This window comes from Anabrus simplex, chromosome 5, assembly GCF_040414725.1.
Source record: "Anabrus simplex isolate iqAnaSimp1 chromosome 5, ASM4041472v1, whole genome shotgun sequence".
NCBI lineage: Eukaryota > Metazoa > Arthropoda > Insecta > Orthoptera > Tettigoniidae > Anabrus > Anabrus simplex.
The window spans coordinates 109,715,885-109,737,984 of record NC_090269.1 but is presented as its reverse complement, the minus strand read 5'-3'; the positions used below and the strand labels follow the sequence as shown (position 1 = coordinate 109,737,984).

General features: G+C 42.0%; 1 protein-coding gene across 1 annotated transcript in view; it reads left to right on the top strand.

Moving 5' to 3' along the window:
• Positions 1-22,100, top strand: part of Rab23 (RAS oncogene family member Rab23) — a 679,572-nt gene that overhangs the window by 307,863 nt on the left and 349,609 nt on the right. The window contains exon 3 of the mRNA XM_067147072.2: positions 4,719-4,840. Coding sequence (XP_067003173.1) covers positions 4,719-4,840 — 122 coding nt within the window. The remainder of the gene's footprint in view (positions 1-4,718; positions 4,841-22,100) is intronic.

Here is a 22,100-nt window from a genome sequence, read left to right as displayed (position 1 = left end):
GATGAAATGATGAAGAAGACAACACATACACGCAGCCCCCGTGCCAGGGAAATTAACCAATGATGGTTAAAATTCCCTACCCTGCCGGGAATCGAACCCGGGACCCCTGTCACCAAAGGCCAGCACGCTAAATATACTGTAAATATACTGTAAGGAAATATTTATAATATCCGTGGATAACCATTCGCAGATGCTGATGCCGATGTTATTTTGTACATCCGCGTAGGGCTCTAAAAATAATTATGGCTGCCCAGCTGTACTGCAAATAGTGCAGTGAGAATGATGTGCGCAGGGATGGATATACCGGCTGGTATTATGCAACGAATAGTTAAGTATTGGTTGGAACTAAAAACGGAGGCTATAGCGAATCAGCACCAAATGAAACGTCAACATGAGGGCTTCTGGGTTGACGGGGTGTAGAAGATAGTAGTCGACATAGGAATGGGGTGCTGGGGAAGAAATTTATCAAGGGTTGACAGGAGATTCTGTATGAAGGTTGCCCGAATGGGAAGAGCACACTAGGAGAAGTTTGTTAAATAAAGCAATAAGGACTTAAATGTCAACAAAAATGGAAATGAGGGAGATAATTTAGTGGTTGATGGGAGTGTACAAGAATAAAGCTATAAGAGGAAAACTAAAATCAATGCATTTTATGCAATGGACATACGAATTGGCACATTTGTTAGAAAACTGTAAAACAACAAGAAAATCGGGGAAATAAATAGACGGGAAAGAGAGAGGTATGATTGAGAATGAACCTCACCTTCACATTCGTGCTAATCTATTAAATAGAGAATGGAAGAAAAGAGGAAGAACGGTATGTAATACAGTATTATGAGAGGAATATGGGAAAATGCAGGTAATAGGTAGTAAGGATATACACTGCCTGACAAGAGAGACTGAAGCACCCGAAAGAAATGGTCGGATGTCAGTGTAACTTAGTAAACACCATCAGCGGGTGTGTAAATGAGCCGCAATTCTCTGTGAGAGGTAGAACGGGCACCAGAGTGCATTAGTGTTCGTGTTTAGTGTTGTTAGCGGACCTGGTAATATAAGGGGCGTGAACAGAGTCAGATGTTGAGTGATCACTGTGAAGGACAGTGGGATTTGATTACACTTGTCTGCCGAAAGTTATACTACGCTTTTTTTTTTTACCTTTATCACACTTTCCTTATGAGGGGCTCACAATTACCAGCACATGAATAGTTTCTACGGGTCTCTTCGATGTGTTGGTGTTGCTGGCATAAAATTTCCGCAAATATATCCATGATCCTACCGGATTCAAACGTAATTATTTAATCTATATTGTTTTTCGTGGAATCTTCCCTCTTCTTATTAGTCCGATTAACGTATTATGTTGATCCTCGTAACTGAGCTGCCCGATCGAGTGGCTGTGTTGTTTGAGTCACGTAGATGTCGGATTACATTCGGGAGATAGTGGGTTCGTACCCCACTGTCGGCAGCCCTGAAGGTGGTTTTCCGTGGTTTCCCATTTTCACACCAGTCAAATGCTCAGGTTGTATCTTAATTGAGGTGACTGTTGGCTCCCTCATCGTTCCCTAAGTCACTGTCAATTTCTGCGCAAGTATGGCAGCATGTACAACTATTTCGTATATTCTGAATCATTGGAAATGAAGAAGAGTTTCTTAATCGGTAGATTAAATGTCTTCTCAGGAGCAAAACAAAATCTTCTCGTAACTTCGAGCTTTCCAGCCCTTCATTTCGTTTCGTACGACGTAAAACCAAAAGAGACTATCACGTCTAGTATTTTGGACAGTGAACTCATCAATCAGACCATTGTTGTTGGTGAAGATGTTTTGTTGTTGTTGTTGTTAATTGAATTGTGTTTTCTTCGAGATATTTTCTTTATCAAGAGACCTATACTTGTAATAACCTCACTACCGCAAACACCCCTCTCCCCCATAAGGTTTCCACATACATGTTCAAATACGATATCGTAGGGCCCGGATGTTCATGACATGTCATATTTTATTTATTTATATCATTTCCATGGAAAATTCAAGTTAAGCACGATTTTATCTACGGTGAGTAAAATTATGCAATTTTCACGGGTCGTATAAAGTCATATTTTGGCTCTCTTAACGTTTTTTGTCATTTTTTGATAATTTTTCATATTATGGTCATATTTCCCCGTGAATTTTCGTGCCTTTGTGTTTTTTAAATCCTTTTATTCCATTTTCGCATATCTGCTTTCAGTCGTCTTAAAGACGGCTTTTTCATATCTCCTAATTGTTGTCTATAATTTCTTACAATTATCTTTCTTAGAAATATATATTTATGTAAATTAGGAGGGTAAGCTGTATAGAAAGACACAAATGCATATAAAGCGACACAACAATGAGCCTCAATTGAACTCTAATGATTTGACGTATTTCAAATATGCCCCAGTAACATCCTGCGATGTTGAACGGTTTTTTCCCGTTACAAGTCAATGTTGCGTGAAAACAGAAGATCGTTCCTATTTGAAAAGTTTAAAATGTACGTAATTTGCTCTTGCATTTCTTTCTGATCGCCCTTCAAAATGTGACATTTATTTCATTCTGGGCAGATTCGAGAGTTACCTCCTGGATCGAGTAATTAAATAAATCCAAAATACCGAATAATAATAATTAATATTATTACTTCTTTATTATTGTTGTTATTACGGAGTTTCCGTGGTTCATAGAGAGGTGAAAGAAGGTGTGGGCCTGAATGGGTCTATCTACGATATCAAAAAATTAAATTAAAACTTTAAAATAAAGGTTATATTTCTTTTCAAAAAAAAAAAAAACTTAACAACTTTTCACATAGTGAAATAACCAGGTTACAGGTACAGTGACAAATTTGGATATTAAAAGAGAAAATCCCAGACTAGGGAATTTAACCATTTTCGGGCTTCAAGCCCCTAGTTTACAAGGTTGCACTTTCGCAAATGTGGTTTTATTTAGACAAGGACAGAAATCTCGCAATTCAAGAGCACTTTGCTCCAAAAGTTACAAATCTATAGCCTTCCAGAGGTACTCCTCACTGTTACAGAAATTTCAGAAAAGAGCTTACACGCTCTCCAACATTAATCCAGGAGACTGCACTCCCAATTTCTTACAGCTTACTCAAGGCAACGTTACACAAAATCATACAGTTTCCGGACTCTCTAGGCCCAACCTACAAGTTACAATTTTACACAGGGGTAGCTATTACCCAAACTACTGGGCCTCGTGGAAAGAACAGGAGGTTAAATTACTGGCCCGAACACAAAATGAATGGAGGCGTACACTTGCACTCCTAGAAAATTAAAAACCCTAATTGGGCTCTCGGCCCGATGATGCAGAGGCTAATCCCAAGCTACTGAGGTGACTAGAATGGAGGTTAATTTAACACTTTAGAGAAAAGAGAAGAAGTTACAAAATCATAGTCACCTCAAATTAAATTGAAGGGGAACTCGAGAGGGTAACGCACTCTCTATCCCCGATTTACAGTTTGAGACTTTATGAAATTTTACATAAGCCGAAAGAAAGTTTTTCATTTTAGAAACGGGTAGTTACATAGTTAGAAATTTGAACCTTCCCCTTGTGTAGGTCTGCGGAGGTAGCTACAGAAAAATAAGACTGGTGGCCATTACCTTGGCTGGTGAACTGCCTGGCGAAGAATGAGGCGCCCTGCCTCCTGTCTTAACACACACTCAGTAAGATGACGTTCAATAAGGCAAGGTAGCTCGAACGCTCGCAGCTTATATACCCGAGGGGGTTGTTCGAGAGGGTTCTGGACTAAGTCTGGACACGCCCTTTCATTTTTATTGGCAAATTCAAAAGGAACAAGAAATGCGTGATTGGTTAAACAATAATTACAGAAAATTCCTGATTGGCCAGATTCAAAAACTGGCGGAATGAGAAAAAGTATTACAAACCTTGAAATAACAAAATAAATGAAAGTTAATTTAGTTGAGAAAACATAACAACACACAAAACTTCTTTAAATCATGAACTCTTTTACCTTGCACCAGAGTGCATTACCTCAGTTTCTGTAATGACATCTATGGAGAAAAGTTTAAACTTCTTGACGTAAACCGAAACAAAACAAATAAGTCCAGTCAGTTTAGGCAACTTCAAAATAACACATAACTCAATAATTCACTGGTGACATCTTCTGGTCAATGTCCCAACTTCCTGCCGTAGCTGTTTCATGTTTTGTTGGAGAGATAGCGTTCCTTAAGGCGCTTCTTTTAAAATTACGGGGTTGAGGTGTGCATTCCGGTACAATTATTATTATTATTATTATTATTATTATTATTATTATTATTATTATTATTATTGAATATGATCGATTTTAAAAGTATATAGTCTAATGTTAATTTGAACAGCGGAATGATTTTGAAGATTTCGAAAATGTGACCAAAAAAATGTAAAATCATATTTGTCATATTTTAATACTTTTTAAGGTCATAGATGCTTGCATAATTCTGACATTTTTAGGTCATAAACTTTCGGGCCCTAACCATATGGATTGAAACTGAATCTGCCATTAACATACGCTTTCTTGTCCTTGGCTTCATCGTTTCTTTTGGCCGCAGTGCAAGTTAAATCCCGAAGGCCAAGACGTTGTTCATTTTCACGTCTTGTCTTAGAAGTTCTTTGATCTCGATAGCCTCATTTTCTTATTTTGTATTCACGAGTTGTTAAGTCGTCTAAACATAACCACTGATCACTGTGTTTGGGTTCCAGGTTGTGATCGTGGGGAATGGTGCCGTAGGCAAGTCCAGCATGATCCAACGATACTGCAAAGGCACCTTCACCAAGGAGTACAAGAAAACTATTGGTGTGGATTTCCTCGAGCGGCAGATAGAGTGAGTATTGTTACCTTAATTTTAAGATTTTTGGAAACAGATGTGTCTACCAGTTACAAAGTTAGGAGAAATTGCCATCATAGCCTTAAGGGGTTCATTAATAATTCTAAGAAATCGTTGTTACAATCAGGTTACCATTAAATTTCTGTATATATTTCTCACTATTATAATTAATCATATACAGTCGCATCAGCACACTAAATTTAATTTCAAACCGGGTTTTCGGACTCTAAGGTCCACCATCAGTGCTGAAAATTATTTTTAAAACATTTGATTTCGCATGAGTGTGTTGTCACAATGAGTTAAAGTAAGTTTTAAAACAGTTAAAGTGGAGCCTTGTTGAGATCAACTGTAAAATAAGAAAAAAAAAGTGTAAAAGTATGCAACAATACATATTAAATTTAATAATGATGTAAAAATATATGACGTACCATAGGAAGGGCTGGCTTAATCTCGTGCTCAGGTTCAGTATTAGACAAACGTTCAGCTTTAAGTACGGGGCACGCTGGAAGCACTTGATAATACGTCACCTCAAGGTACCGGTATTCTTCCATATGTTATATTCAGAGTTAACATTTCTTTTGTATATCGTCACTGGTTACTTGTTGAATCCTCACAGCACTGCAACAAAGATTATGAAGTTGCAAGGAAACATATAAAAACATTTTTCTAAACCACCATCCACGGCAGCGATATAATGAAGTATAGTAGGCGAGGTATAGAGTGAAGTAGTTTGTCATTGCTTTCCTCACCGAGCTAGGCGGTGCTTTTGTACATTACACTATCCGTGAGCACAGCATTTCAGGCATTGACTCTGCCCTGAGTACCACTATACTTGCTGAGCAATACTTTCAACTGTCATATATGACACATCGAAGTATCATTAAAATCTAAATTTTGATTTGCTCCATGTCAAGTGATATATATATATATAAATCCTGCATGTCAGTTCTGATGTTCTGCTTTACTCCACTAGACTTGTACTGTTATATGCATACAAATAAGTCCATTAAGACTAGAGGCGTGCATTTGCTTTCCTCTAATGCCCATATTTCTTTCACTTTTACTGTAGGCTTCCTTTCTGTCTTCAGACCAGGTTGTTCCAGTCTTCTTTGGTCTTTCCCCTTAGTCAACTTGCCATTTATGAATTTTGGTTCTGAAGATTACCCTGTTTTGGACATCTGCTGGTGTAATTCCTGCCTGTTTCAAATCTGTTTTAATTTCGCTAATCCATTCCATTATGTCTGTTTTAGCCTTACTCCTATTTTCTTTGAATTCAACTATTTGTTTGGTAAGTCTGTCTGGATGCATTCTTTTAATATGACCATAGAATCTTAGTCTCCGTTTTCTAATGTCGCTGTGAATATTTGTGTATTGTTTGATTTCCTGTCTGCCTTTAAGTTTGTATTGTCCGTTTGTGAGTTTCGGGCCTAGATTTTTTCTTATGATTTTGCCTTCCTTTTTGTCAATGTTTTCAATGTCTGCTTTTCTGTTCAAAATTAGCGTCCCTGGTCCATAAAGACATTCTGGTTTAATGACTGTATTGTCATGTCTTAGTTTTGTGTGCTTGGAGATACATTTTTGTGATAGGCCTAGATATTTTGGGTTAGTGGATGTGCAGTTTCCATCTTTTGGCATTTGGTTGGCCTCGTTTTCTGAAAGACTAAGTTGGATTTCTTCTCCTTGGTACCTGCATTCCTTGACCTTGCAGTCTCCCTTTGTCTGACCGGTTCTTGCCGTTAACATTTTTGTGGAAGTTGACCATTGATCCCCTAAATAAATTCGATCTTTTACTGAGTCTTGATTTATGTTCGTTACTGTGAATCTTTCTTAGTCTCTCGGAACCGTTTCAAGCTCGTTTTAGGTCTCTGATCAAAGATATCAATGATTTATTTAATGAATTTATTGTAACCCATTCTCTTCAGGTGTCCGTAGAACCCTGCTTGTCTTATACTCAAAGGATCTGCAATCTTCCGTATCTGACCGCAAATCTCTTCTAGACTTCTCAGCGCACATTATATTTTCCTTCGACTTACCTGGGACCAAGATTTTCTGGATGGATTTCCTTTCTTTTTTCTTTTCTATTTCATGTAGTTCCCCGATTTTGACCATGATCAGCCGATCTGGTTTAATTACTGCGTTGTAATATTTTAACTTTGCTGTCTAATTATTATTTGGTTGGCCTTCTATTCTGAAATACTAAGTTGGATTTTTTTCTCCTAGGTACCCGAATTTCTTGACCTTGTTTATTTTGCCATAATTAGTCTTCAGCTGTTTGGGCGCTTCCTTAATGTATTCGGTTTTCTCAAAAGATAACTGTAAACCAGTTTTTTTCAGCCGTGTCTTGCAGTAAGTTAATTTGTGTTGTGGCTGATTATATGTTCTTGGCTAAAAGTAAAAGGCTAGGTCGTCAGCAAAGGCTAAGCAGTTCAAATTGGCTCCATTCACTTTGTAAACTGTATCGTTTGTGCGGTTTGAGTCACGTAGCTGTCAGCTTGCATTTGGGAGATTGTGGGTTTGAACCCCACTGTCGGCAGCCCTGAAGATGACTTTCCGTGGTTTCCCCATTATCACACCAGGAAAATGCAGGGACTGTGCCTTACTTAAAGCTACGCTCGCTTTGTAGCTTCTTCCTATCCCATCGTCGCCATAAGACCTACCTGTGTCGGAGCGAGGTTAAAACAATTAAAAATTTAAAAATTAAAAGAACATTTTGTAACATAGCCTGACTTGCTTATTCCCTGTTCCTCTAGTTGCCTATCCCATTCTGTGATCGCCCTCTCTCAGTTTATTTTGCCTAGGAATTTGATTTTGGAGTTAGTACGAGTTAGTGTTTACTTGATAAGAAATAAAGTTCTGTAGTCTATGCCAAAATCTTCTTGAGGAGTGCTGTCTATGGAATTGCATGTTCTTTTTGACTTACCGACGGAAGAGTTTCGTAAATTCAAAAGTTGCGTAGGGTCCTCAGGACTCAGTCGTACCAATGAAGGGTTATTGTCTTATACAGTTTTAACCTACAGACTATGATAATAGAATTCATGAATTTAGACTTTTGTTTCGAGTCCATATCATCGATATCTATAGCATTGCTAACATGGAAGTATTGTTTAATCGTGTGAATTAGCGATGGTTTCTGTATGGTTGTCTTAAGATGTAAAACTGCGTAGTCATCAGTCCGTATCGACGAGAAAAATTGTGAAGATAATTATAAATAAACACCATCAGAAAGTGCAGAATTAACTTTTTGGTCACATAATGAGGATGGATAACAGTAGATTGACAAAACGAGTGTTTAACCATGTTTAAAAGAGCAAGAATGGCAACCAATGGATCCAAGGAGTATGTATATGGCAGAAATTGGAATAACAGGCGATGTAATACAAGACAGAACAACTTTCAGAAGATTGATAGAAAACTTCAAGGGTTTCCAGGGGAAGGAAAAGAGGAAAGGTAATAATATCTGGACACAAGAGAGGAGGAAACAGCAAATTGAAAGGAAGTCAAGAAAAGAAGGATTAAGATTAATGCACAGGGTTACTTTCCGTAGTTCTTAATGGCCAAACTCGAAGAATGAAGAATATGAAGAAGAAGAAATGAGGAAAAGTCAGAGATACATCACTTGAAGAGTAAGATAAGCGGGAGTCATGAAGGAAGGACTTCATGTACATTAAATGCCCTAATATCAGAGTCGGAAGAAATCTAAATGTGAAAGCCTACAATATCGAAAGCTCACGAAACTGATCAACAATAATATTACGTTGACCATTGTTGTGATGTGCTTTGTCTCTTCTGCTCCCACTCAACTCTGGTAGATGGGATTACTGGTGCGTCCCAAGTTAAACAGCCTGCCTGAATATTGGCAGAAAGTAGCTGAGGAAATAGATAACTTTGCACATGCTATATGCTATTCCCGTCAACGACGAGCACTACAGCCAGTTGTATATAAATTAGTAGAGATGTATCGTTCCTGATTGAACTGCTCCAAAAGAACTGCTCCTTTGGATGAGTAACTCTGAAGGAAGGACTAGCTTCGGAGTTGTAGTTCTTTAAGTCCCAACCGACCAATGAGACTCTTGCATGCGATATGAGCGGGACGTTATGGGACTAGGCGTAGGAGTAAGACTAGATAGTCAGAACAGAGGGTTGGCCAGTGATTGGTGAAATGTAAATTTACTTGTGTAGATTGATTGCAATACGAAACACCAGTAGGAAAATCGTGAAACTTGGCCTAAATTTGTGTAATTTTCGACACGATTGTTTTTACGTTTTTGTGTTCGTGATGTAAAGTACTCAGAGGTAAAATAGGCCTAATTCAAACGCACGTTATGCGATATTTAGAGGGTTTGAAGTCATAACCCAAATACCATAATCCAAATATTAATAATGTGGAGTCACCGAACCTCATTGTTGTGCCTATTAAAACAATCATGATCGTTAATTTTTAAAGACACATTAGGCTGCTGTGTTGTGAAGTGCGAGCAGGTATAACATACCCACGTGCTGGTCACGGGCCATTGTCGGCAGTCCATTATCGTGCCAACAGCGACCGAGCGGATAAGCATTATGCCGCATGCGACCCATCAATCACTTACAATTGATATGCATTAAGGACTGTCACCAAGTGGCAGATTGCTTATAAATAGCGAACTTGGTCTTTTCTAAAATAGTTACACAAAAATAACCGTTTGTCACACCTCTATTTCGAATATTTTTGTGTAACTGCTACATCTGTCACTGCAACAATAAAGTAACTGATAAGTAACAGTTAAAAATAACGTCCAACGTTACTCACCTTTTATTGGCGACAGCCTGGTCACGGCTTCAAGCATGTCTCCTTCGGAGTTGTCCAATATTCCCTTTGTAGAACAACTAAGAGAGATTGGTAAGAGTAGTTCACCGGAAGGACTGGTGTCAGAATTGCTCAGTCCCTGAAATGAATATTTCCCAGCTGTGTTGCGATCAAACCTGATACGCGGGAATATAAATATATTCCGGTAAACAATTCAGTGACAGGGCCCGATGTAACAAAGCAACATCGGGCGTGGTCAGAGTCTGGATGGGTGACCGCCCATGCTCGGCCCCTGCCACCGACCCGTAAAAACTTTTAGAAATTTCCTATAACAGCCATGGTCAATACGGTAAAAATGGTTACGTCAAGCCATTCAACACTTAACAGAACGCAATTAACAGTCAAAAGTCCCATTCATTCACTCGCACATGCGCGCACGCATCACTGCACTGTTGAAAGTCGGTGCAGCAAAACACGCATTCCTATTTGCTATAAAGTTAACGAGAGGCAGACAACGGATGAAATGAGAAGACAACATAGCGTCTATTCTGAAATCTAGAGCAGTAAGTTTGGCAATGCCTCGATCAAGGATAAAAGACAAGTAAAAATGATGATCAGTCTTCCAAACCACGATACAAACCAGTACAAGAGGATCGATTACGTAAAATGAAGTTATGTTATGTATAATATGTTATCTATAATATCAATATGGAAAGTTAGGATACTCATTTATTTATGGTACAAGAAAAATTATACGGGTGAAACTTATAATAATAATAATAATAATAATAATAATAATAATAATAATAATAATAATAATAATAATAATAATAATAATATAAGGTTACGTGCCAGATACGACCGTGCCGGATGCGACCCGCCCATTATCGTGCCCATAGCGACCGAGCGGATAAGCATCGTGCCGCATGCGACCCATCAATCACTTACAATTGATCTGCATTAAGGACTGTCACCAAGTGGCAGATTGCTTATAAATAGCTAACTTGGTCTTTTCTAAAATAAAGGTCTGACACCATTGTTAGCAGGTTCGAGTGCCGTTGGTCGAAGGAAAAATATAATAATATTGCTGGCTTTACGTCCCAGTAACTACTTTTATGGTTTAAGGAGACGCCGAGGTGCCGGAATTTAGTCCCGCAGGAGTTATTTTACGTGCCAGTAAATACACCGACACAAAGCTGACGTATTTGAGCACGACCAAATACCACCGGACTGAGCCAGGATCGAGCCTGCCAAGTTGGAGTCGGAAGACCAGCATCTCAACCGTCTGAGCCACTTAGCCCGGATGAAAAAAAAATCACCATCAGAATGTTGGCCGGCAGGGTAGGAAAGTTGGTGGTAGACAGTTTCTAATCACTAGATTGCATGCCAAAAGCCGGGATTCGAATCCAAACCTTTTCACAGTGTTCAAATGGAGTGAGGGGATATGATGCTGTTGATAGTGATTCGGCCGTCGGATGGCGACGTAAAGCATTGAGCAGACAGACCCCTTGGTATTATTCGAGAGGAGTAGGCTACGTGCCGAAACCGGGTTTCATCTCTCCCTACTTTATTATCATAATCCCACATCCAGACGCGCAGGCCGTTCAAGGGCGTCAGGTAGAAATACCTGCACCAGGCAAGGAATGGGAATGGGAAGGAAGCGGCCCTGGTCCTAATTAAAGTACAGCCCCAGCATTTGCCTGATGTGAAAATGGGAAACCACGGAAAACCATATTCAGGGCTGCCGACAGTGGGATTCGAACCCACTATCTCCCGGATGCAAGCTCAGGTCCGCGCGCCTCTAACCGCATGGTCAACTCGCCCGGTGGGAAAAGACGCAAACGCATCACCATGTTTCGTGTTGTAAACCGAATTTCCCCCAGAATTGTTATGTAAAGTGGGGGCAATAGCTGCTTATAGGACTTATTGAAATGGCATTGCACTTCGTTTAGCTTACCTTATCTTGGATGATGACACAACTTATAAAATGACAATTTGCTTGTCAACGCAGGTCGCATCCGGCACGGTTACAGATTATGCGGTCGCTATTGGCACTGGTCGCATGCGGTTACGGTTGCATCTGGCACGCCACCATATTATAATGTAGGTAGTGCTGTGCAATGTCTGAGTCAACGATTACACCTGAGGAGTTGAATATGTCATAACAGTTTACACTTTAGTTGCCAGATGACCGCAGCAATTTTAACAAATACACTATAGAGTATATTGGTTACGTGCCAGATGCGACCGTGCCGGATGCGACCCGGCCATTATCGTGCCAATAGCGACCGAGCGGATATGCACCGTGCCGCATGCGACCCATCAATCATTTACAATTGATCTGCATTAAGGGCTGTCACCAAGTGGCAGATTGCTTATCAGTAGCTAACTTGGTCTTTTCTAAAATAAAGGTCTGACACCGTTGTTAGCAGGTTCGAGTGCCGTTGGTCGAAAGAAAAATATGATAATGTTGCTGGCTTTACGTCCCAGTAATTACTTTTATGGTTTAAGGAGACGCCAAGGTGCTGGAGTTTAGTCCCGCAGGACTTATTTTACGTGCCAGTAAATCCGCCTTCAAATACCACCAGACTGAGCCAGGATCGAACCTGGCAAGTTGGAGTCGGAAGACCAGCATCTCAACCGTCTGAGCCGTCGAGCCACTTAGCCCGGATGAAAAAAAAAAAAAATCACCATGAGAATGTAGGCCGGCAGGGTAGGAAAGTTGGTGTATACAATTTGTAATCACTAGATTGTGTACCAAAAGCCTGGATTCAAATCTAAACTTCTTCGCAGTGTTCAAATGAAGTGAGGGAATATGATGCTATTGATGGTGATTCGGCCGTCGGATAGGGACGTAAAGTATTGAGCAGACCCCTTGGTATTATTCGAGAGGAGTAGGGTACGTGCCGACACCGGGTTTCATCTTTCCCTACCTCATTATCATAATCTCACATCCAGACGCGCAGGCCTCCCATGTGCGTCAGATAGAAAGACCTGCACCAGGCAAGCCGAACACGTCCTCGGACACTCCCGTCACTAATAGGACACGATAAGTAAGTAGGCGTAAGTCGTAAATAATTTCAGAGAATTAGGATCTTCTTTTTTTGCTAGTGGTACAACGTCGCACCGACACAGACAGGTTTTAAGGCGACGATGTCCGACTCGTTGGCTGAATGGTCAGCGTACTGGCCTTCGGTTCAGAGGGTCCCGGGTTCGATTCCCGGCAGGGTCGGGGATTTTAACCTTCATTGGTTAATTCCAATGGCCCGGGGGCTGGGTGTTTGTGCTGTCCCCAACATCCCTGCAACTCACACACCACACATTACACTATCCTCCACCACAATAACACGCAGTTCCCTACATATGGCAGATGCCGCCCACCCTTATCGGAGGGTCTGCCTTACAAGGGCTGCACTCGGCTAGAAATAGCCACACGAAATTATATATATTATAGGCGATGATGGGGGTAGGAAAGGGCTAAGAGTGGGAAGGAAGCGGCCTTGTCCTTGATTAAAGTACACATCGACTTTCACATTTGCCTGATGTGAAAATGGGAAACCGCGGAAAACCATCTTCAGGGCTGCCGACAGTGGGATTCGAACCCACTTTCTCCCGGATGCCAGTTCACAGCTGCGCGCTCCTAACCGCAAGGCCAACTCACCCGGTAGGAAATTTATTGAACATCTCCCTTGGTAAATTATTCCAATCCCTAACTCCTCGTCCTATAAACGAATATTTGCCGCAATATGTCGTCTTGAGTTTTAACTTTATCTTTATATTGTGATCTCTCCTACTTTTAAAAACACCACTCAAACGTATTCGTCTACTAATGTCATTCTACGCCATCTCACCACTGACAGCTCGGAACATCCCGCTTAGTCGAGCAGCTCGTCTTCTTACTTCTAAGTCTTCCTATGCCAAGATTTGCAATATTTTCGCAACGCTACTCGTGTGTTTTGTTACCAAACATTATCGATTGTTTTCTGAAAGGGATTCAAACTTAATTTCGGAGTTCCCGGTACAGCGTAATTAGATTCTGATACAAATATAGATATGACTAGCTAATGTACCCGTGCTTCGCTACGGAATTCTACATTGTATTCAGAATTCTAGGTTAAATACTCTACATGTTGTGAATAAGATTATATTAAACTACATAGCTCTTAAAGTTACTCAGAAAAGCGACGGGCAAGTCACCATAGGCCCTACGTATTTTCGCATGTGAAGACTTGGTTAGGAAATTATAATGGCAGGTCCTCTTGCCTACTGTCAGTCACAATCAACTTGGTAAGTTTTCATTATGATGGTAGGCCCACTTGCCTACTGCCAGTCAGTGGAGTTGGGCAGTTTGATGATAATGGCAGGCACTCACTCTCTGCCTGTCTTTTTACATCATCAGAAAGACTGTCTTTGTGGTTTTGCCAACTGAAATCATCATAGGTCATTACAATGAAGTCAACAGAAATGTCGCAGTTACAAGCAATGCTATCATAATTATGAAATACTCGATAAAATAGAAAACCGCTCATTTTCTCATTTTTAACAGTACTATGCTGCCGATCTAACAGTCCAAAGTTCCCGACCTGGAATGACCAGGCCGCAGACAGCCGTGAACAATCCTCTGCCATTATTCCTTTAAGTGTGCACACTGCTCATTCCGATCAGTGCCACAGAGAAGGAATCAAATGCGTGGAGTACTATGAGAAACCAGTATGTTACGTACCAGTAGTACCAGAAAACCGATGAAGCCGAGGAAAGTCATGCTAAAGAAGAAAGTTAACTAACTCCACATTCCCCAGTGGAGGGGGGCGGTAGAATTACACCCACGGTATTCCCTGCGTGTCGTAAGGGGCTCTCAACTTGGGAGCGTGGGTTAGTGACCACGGGGCACTGAGTTGAGTCCTAGCACTGCTTCCAATTACTTGTGCCAGGCTCCTCATTTTCATCTATCCTATCCGACTTTCCTTGGTCAAATCTTGTTCTATTCCAACCCCGACGGGATTTCGTTTTCACGCCCTTCGTGGCTCTTGTCTTTCTTTCGTTGATATCTTCCTTTTTCGCAGTGTCGGATTCCTTCCATTTTTCCCCCTGATTAGTGTTAAATAAAGGATGGTCACCTAGTTGTACTTCCTCTTAAAACAACAATCACCACCACCACCACCACCACCACCACCACATTAACACGTAGCATTTCTCCTCTAATGGTTGGCGTCAAGAAAAGCATCCAGCCGTAAAAGAATAACAAATCTGCTACACACCCTGACCCGCAATAAGAAGCAGATAGAGTGGGGAGTAATAGAAACGAGTCCAGTGGCATCACTGCTCGCTTCTCACCAAGGCAGTCCGGGTTTGATTCCCGGCCAATATTTGTGGGATTTACGAAATGAAATACCACGCCCATTTTCCTGGAGATGAAAAATGGGAAACCACGAGAAATAATTTTCGAGGATGGCCGACGAGGTATTCGAATCCAGCAGCCTACCGAAGTAGCTGTAACTAGTCGTCCGGCAACGCACTGACCTAACCTGCTTGGTACCTTCTCCCAGACATGGAGGCGCAGCTCCATATATGGAGATATTTTAGGAAAATACTGTTTATTTGCTAATGGCTTTACGTCTCACCGACACAGATAGGTCTTATGGCGACAATGGGATAGGAAAGGCCTAGGAGTTGGAGGGAAGCGGCCGTGGCCTTAATTAAGGTACAGCCCCAGCATTTGCCTGGTGTGAAAATGGGAAACCACGGAAAACCATCTTCAGGTCTGCCGACAGTGGGATTCGAACCCACTATCTCCCGGATGCAAACTCACAGCCGCGCGCCTCTAACCGCATGGCCAACTCGCCCGGTGGGAAAAGACGTAAACGCATCACCATATTTGGTGTTGTAAAACGAGTTTCCCCCAGAAGTGTTATGTAAAGTAGGGGCAGTAGCTGCTTATAAGACTTTTTGAAATTACATTGCACTTCGTTTAGCTTACCTTATCTTGGGTGATGACACAACTTATCAAATGACAATTTGCTTGTCAACGCCGGTCGCATCCGGCACGGTTACAGATTATGCGGTCGCTAGTGGCACGGGTCGCATGCGGCACGGTCGCATCTGGCACGCCACCGTTTTCACTAGTACGTTATTCTGTTGTCGTTACTCGGTAACCTGTTATTTTTTGTCCGCGTTACATTTGTAACAGTGACAGGCATGCAACTGTGACAAAGTAAGTGCTACGTTATTTTTCAGCCATCTCTAATTCGAAAGCTTTGATATTTCTTACGACGTGCTGTACAGTTATAGTCAGTCTCCAGCGCTTTTTAACTCGTGAATTAAATGGACTTTCACAGCGAATTCGAGGGCGGAAACTCAGCTGAGCTTCAAAATTGTTCTATTGTCTTTTGCGTGTCGTGTGTGTGTATAACGGAATATTGCATGTGTGCTCGTTCCGTGCGTGAGAAAGATCAGCGGACAAGAAAATTAAATTGTGGGAGAAGAATTTGGTAACAAAGGACACATTTTGTGCAGTGTGGACAACCCTGATTCCGTGCAATGAATGGAATGGAAATGTCTATGCACGCAACTCAATCGCGAGGTCGTGCCGTTGATAAACATTCCCCTGTGAGGAGCTCGTCATTCAACTCGAGAAGGATCAGATGTTGAAATAACTGCTCTCTCAGCGATCTCTTGCTTAAGTAATATTCTGGGAGGCATAGGACTAGTCACGGAAGGCTGTACATTAAAAGACACATATCGCCACCCTATTTTTTTTTTCATCACTGCTGCCGTCCGGCTCCATGGCTATATATGGTTAGCATGCTGGCCTTTGGCCACAGGGGTCCCGGGTTCGATTCCCGGCACGGTCATGAATTTAACCATAATTGGTCAATTTCGCTGACACGGGGGCAGGGTGTATGTGTCGCCTGGTGTGAAAATGGGAAACCAGGGAAAATCATCTTCAGGGCTGCCGACAGTGGGATTCGAACCCACTATCTTCCGGTTGCAAGCTCACAGCTACGCGCCCCTAACGACACGGCCAACTCGTCACTGTGGTGGCCAGTTTCTCGAGGAAGTGGTTATTACAAGTAAATCAAACAACGTCCGCCTCTGTGGTGTAGTGGTTAGTGTGATGAGCTGTCACCTCCGGAGGCCCGGGTTCGATTCCCGGCTCTGTCACGAAATTTGAAAAGTGGTACGAAGACTGGAACGGGTTCCACTCATCCTCGTGAGGTCATCTGAGTAGTGAGGGGTTCGATTCCCACCTCTGCAATACTCGAGAAGTGATTTTCCGTGGTTTCCCACTTCTCCTCCAGGGTTAAGGCTACGGCCACTTCCCTCTTTGTCTGTCCCTTACAATCGTCACATCGCCCCCATAGGGCCTTTGTAGAGCATTGTAGTTGTGGCCGCCCTTGGGAGAGACACTGGTCCTCATTCTCAGTTGTATCCCCTGACCCAAAATCCACGCTGCAGGATACTGCCCTTGAGACGGTAGAGGTGGGATCCCTGGCTGAGTTCGAGGGAAAAACCAACTCTGGAGGGTAAACGGATTAAGAAAGAAAGCGAAACGACTTTACTCCTTAAGACTTCATAAGAAGCTGCCACGCGGAAAATAAATATACGATTGAATGGAATGCTGTTTCACGTCTCTTCAATTGCTGTCGGATCTCGATAAAGCCACCAGAGATACAGATTTTGTCTGAAACGTGCCTGTGAATCTACTGATACGATTCTCTTGCTTCGACCCCCCGTGTCGGGGAGGGGGGGGGGGCGCAGACGAAGAATACACCCACGGTATATCTTCCTGTCATAAGAAGAAAAAGAAAGGGGGGGGGGGGGCGACCAACGGATGATCGAATTAGAACCATAAGATTACCGGACCAGTTGGCCGAGCGGTTAGAGGCGCGCGGCTGTGAGCTTGCACCCGGGATATACTGTCGGCAGCCCTGAAGATGGTTTTCCGTGGGTTCCCACTTTCACACCAGACAAATGCTGGGGCTGTACTTTAATTAAGGCTACGGCTGCTTCCTTCCAACTCCTAGGCCTTTCCTATCCCATTGTCGCCATAAGACCTATGTGTCGGTGCGACGTAAAGCCACTAGCGAAAAAAAAAACCATGAGACTACTTGTAATTAATACCATCACGCGGGAAACACCATGGGTGGCCTTTACTTGCGAGTTTTACCATTATGTGAGAAACACCACGGGTCTGGGCGTTGCCTATGATTAGTACCACTATATGAACGACACAGTGGGACAGCGTTGCGTATGATTAGTACCTACTATGTGAGGAACACCATAGGTCTGCGTTACATGTGCGTATTACATTACCTGTGAGTAGTACCATAATGTGTGGAATACCGCGAGTCTACGCCACTTTTTTTTTTCTTTTGCTATTTGCTTTACGTCGCACCGACACAGATATGTCTTATGCCGACGATGGGATAGGAAAGGCCTAGGAATTGGAAGGAAGCGGCCGTGGCCTTAATTAAGGTACAGCCCCGGCATTTGCCTGGTGTGAAAATGGGAAACCACGGAAAACCATCTTCAGGGCTGCCGACAGTGGGGCTCGAACCCGCTATCTCCCGATTACTGGATACTGGCTGCACTTAAGCGACTGCAGCTATCGAGCACGGTACGCCACTTTTGATTAGTACCGCAACATGAGAAATATCATGGTTCTACTTTACTAGCGATACGTACCATTATGTCCGGCTCCATGGCTAAATGGTTAGCGTGCTGGCCTTTGGTCACAGGGTTCCCGGGTTCGATCCCGGCAGGGTCGGGAATTTTAACCATAATTGGTTAATTTCGCTGGCACGGGGACTGGGTGTATGTGTCTTCTTCATCATCATTTCATCCTCATCACGACGCGCGGGTCGCCTACGGGAGTCAAATCAAAACACCTGCATCTGGCGAGCCGAACTTTTCCTTGGACACTCCCGGCACTAAAAGCCATACGCCATTTCATTTCAGTACCATTATGAGGGCCCGATGACCTCGATTTTGGACCCCTTTAGACAACAAGCATCATCGATTCAGGACTGGTCAGTAAAACTAGTGTTTTACGGTAGTTTCTGAGAATTGCGGGTTGGATCCACTGATTGTTTTAAATTCATATTCACCCATTCATTTTTCACCTTTTTCGCGTTTTGAATTCTGGTCGGTAGTTGATTTTGGAGTTTTAAATTGTCGTTACATTTCATCTCATTTCGTACCATTAGGGGCCGATGACCTGGATGTTAGGCCTCTTTAAACAACAAGTATCATCATCATCATCATCTCTTGCTTCGAAGGCTTATTTTAATCAAAGTTGGCTGCGGCGGAATATAAACGTACTTCACCGAGTAGAGTTGATTTCGGTTGGACAGCGGCTAGTTTTTGCTACAGTGACCATTTAGTCAACCCTGTTCACGTATGGATTGAAAACTCTCACCGACGCACCCACTACATGTAGTTGGCTAGCACCTCATCAACTTCACTATGCTGCCAGTCAGACTCGTCTAAGAATGTTCGAATACGCTCGATAGCGAGCAATTTAATTACAAAATATTGATTCTCATGCAAGTAACCCAATTAAATGTTTGAGGTTCAGCTCCGAAAGGACTTCCAATAGAATTGACACAATATTCTGAGCTCGCCCCATTTTAGTGATTGGTATCTCTGTAAAAGCGATTACAGCGAGCGCCAAGATCGATCTTGCGTGTCCACAAGCCTGACATGTGAAGGTTATTGCCAACTGTACACATCGTTTAATAATGTTTGTGTTTTTCGATGACTGAATGACTAAGAAGTCTACTGAGTAGAACAACAAAACAAATTAGCGAACAATATTATTATGGACATACAATTAAACTTATGTTGGGAATGAATGTATGTATGTATGTTTGTGTTTAGGTTTTATCATTTGGTATGCGCAATTGGAGGACTTATAATTACAGGATGACCACACATCGCGTTTTCACCATATCAGTCCCGTTCTTTTATAATGTCCTGCCCGTACCGTCGATTTTCCAAACTTATATACATGTAGATACGGCAGAATTTTACAACATTTTGATGTAAAATGGCAATGTAAAATTTAATGACTTTATGTATCCGGAAAGTCATTGAGGAGAGCGAAGAAATTAGCTCTTCAAGTTCTGCCTTTTTGACTTTCTTTTCTGGGTATGTCGATTACTTTTTGTGTTATGCCTCACAAAAGTAGAGCTTACCATTACTTTGTCATACCAATTTGTAATTAAATACAGTTTCTAGCTATTGAGCAAAATAAGATTGATTTTAACTTAATTTACGAAGTGCATTCAAGATATAGCACCTCCAAATTTTTCTCACTAACTAATCACAGGAAAACCATGAAACGTGTCACTTCTCGACGTAATCTCCCTGCAGCCATATACATTTTTCATAACGTCGACGCCATGATTCCATGGCCGCTGTGAACATTTCTTTAGGGGTCTGTTTTGACCACTGGAAAATCGCTTATGCAATAGTTGCACGCCTAGCGAATGTACGGCCACGGAGTGTGTCTTTTGTCGTTGGAAACACCCAAAATTCGCTAGGAGCCAGGTCAGATGAGTAGGGAGGATGAGAAATCACTTCGAAGAAGTTGTTTTCACGAAGAAACTCTAACTTCATACCCATTGTGAACACTTCCGATATCGCCTTTCAGTTCAAAGAATCTTGTTTCCTTCCCTAAGCCAGCGAACATTGTTGTGAAGCAAAAAGAACTGTGTATATGGTACCAAGTTCCTCAAGGTAGGTTCTGAAAGGTTTCTGTGTCAACGATGATCTGTCACGTAAAAATTAACTACATTAATTACAACTCAGGCGACAACTTATTGCACAATGCGGTTCGGTGAATTATGCAGTAGCAAAACACATTACTATTTAGATCTCGAATATGATGTACCAGGCTACTCTTACCTCCCACCATCAGCTGCCATTAGGGTTGCCAAGTGTCCCGCGTTATACGGCATTTCCCGTATTTGAAGGTCTGAACCAACGTCCCGTTTTAGCAGCATACGGGACGCCCTTTTCCCCATTTTATTTTTTATTTTTTACAATTTACTTTACGTCGCATCGACACAGATAAGTCTTATGGCGACGATGGGATGGGAAAGAGCTAGGAGTGAGAAGGAAGTGGCCGTGGCCTTAAGGTACAGCCACAGTATTCGCCTGGTGTGAAAATGGGAAACCACGGAAAACCCATATTTAAACAACTTACTTCTGCCGTGGTTAAAATCATCTACTTAGTGATGTTATGCCCGATTCGTTGGCTGAATGGTCAGCGTACTGGCCTTCGGTTCAGAGGGTCCCGGGTTCGATTCCCGGCCGGGTCGGAGATTTTAACCTTCATTGATTAATTCCAGTGGCCCGGGGGCTGGGTGTTTGTGCTGTCCCCAACATCCCTGCAACTCACACACCACAATAACACGCAGTTCCCTACATATGGCAGATGCCGCCCACCTTCATCGGAGGGTCTGCCTTACAAGGGCTGCACTCGGCTAGAAATAGCCACACGAAATTATTATAGTAATGTTATCATTCTTAAGGAAGTAGAGGCTTTATATTTGAAAGATGTTCATTTTTCTGGTTTGGAAGAAGTTATTAATACTATAAAATTTACTGAAATGTGTCCAGCTTTTAATTTGGATAGCTTTTATGAAGAATTTTCTTCCCATAATCTTGAATTACTTGATGCTGAAGCTACGGGTACCTATTATTGGCAGGTTCGATTCTGGCTCAGTCCGGTGTTATTTGAAGGTGCTCAGATACGTCACCCTCGTGTCGGTAGATTTACTGGCACGTAAAGGAACTCCTGCAGGATTAAGTTTCGGCACCTCGGCGTCTCCGAAAACCGTAAAAGTAGTTAGTGGGGGTGTAAAGCAATTATTATTATTATTATTATTATTATTATTATTATTACTGAAAGAGTTTGTCCAATTCTTAAAAACAAATGGAATGATGAAGAGAATTGGTGTTCAGCAACTCTGATTAAGTCAGAAATAAAGTAAACTCATGTCCTCATCCCGAGGTGGTGCAGCTCTTTTCAGGCACACCCCCATTGGAGGTGAGCTGCGTGTACCATTTCAACCACATACCAGCCCTCCTGCCAGTCTTAAATTTCCGGCAGTACCGGGAATCGAACCCGGGCCTCCGAGGACGGCAGCTAACAACACTAACCGTAACGCTACGAAGGCGGACAAGTCAGAAATTATCATGGTTGTTAGAAATTTCATGATTTGATTAAGGGAGATTCAGCATTATTGATAAAAGTGAAGAAAAATACGGTTTTTAAACTTTCACGTAGAGATTGAAACAGCAAAATCCTGTAATAAAGTTTGTGTGCACAATGCAATTATACCTAGTAAGTAAATTTTGCTTTACGTCGCACCGACACAGATATGTCTTACGGCGACGATGGGATAGGAAAAGCCTAGGAATTGGAAGGAAGCGGCCGTGGCCTTAATTAAGGTATAGCCCCGG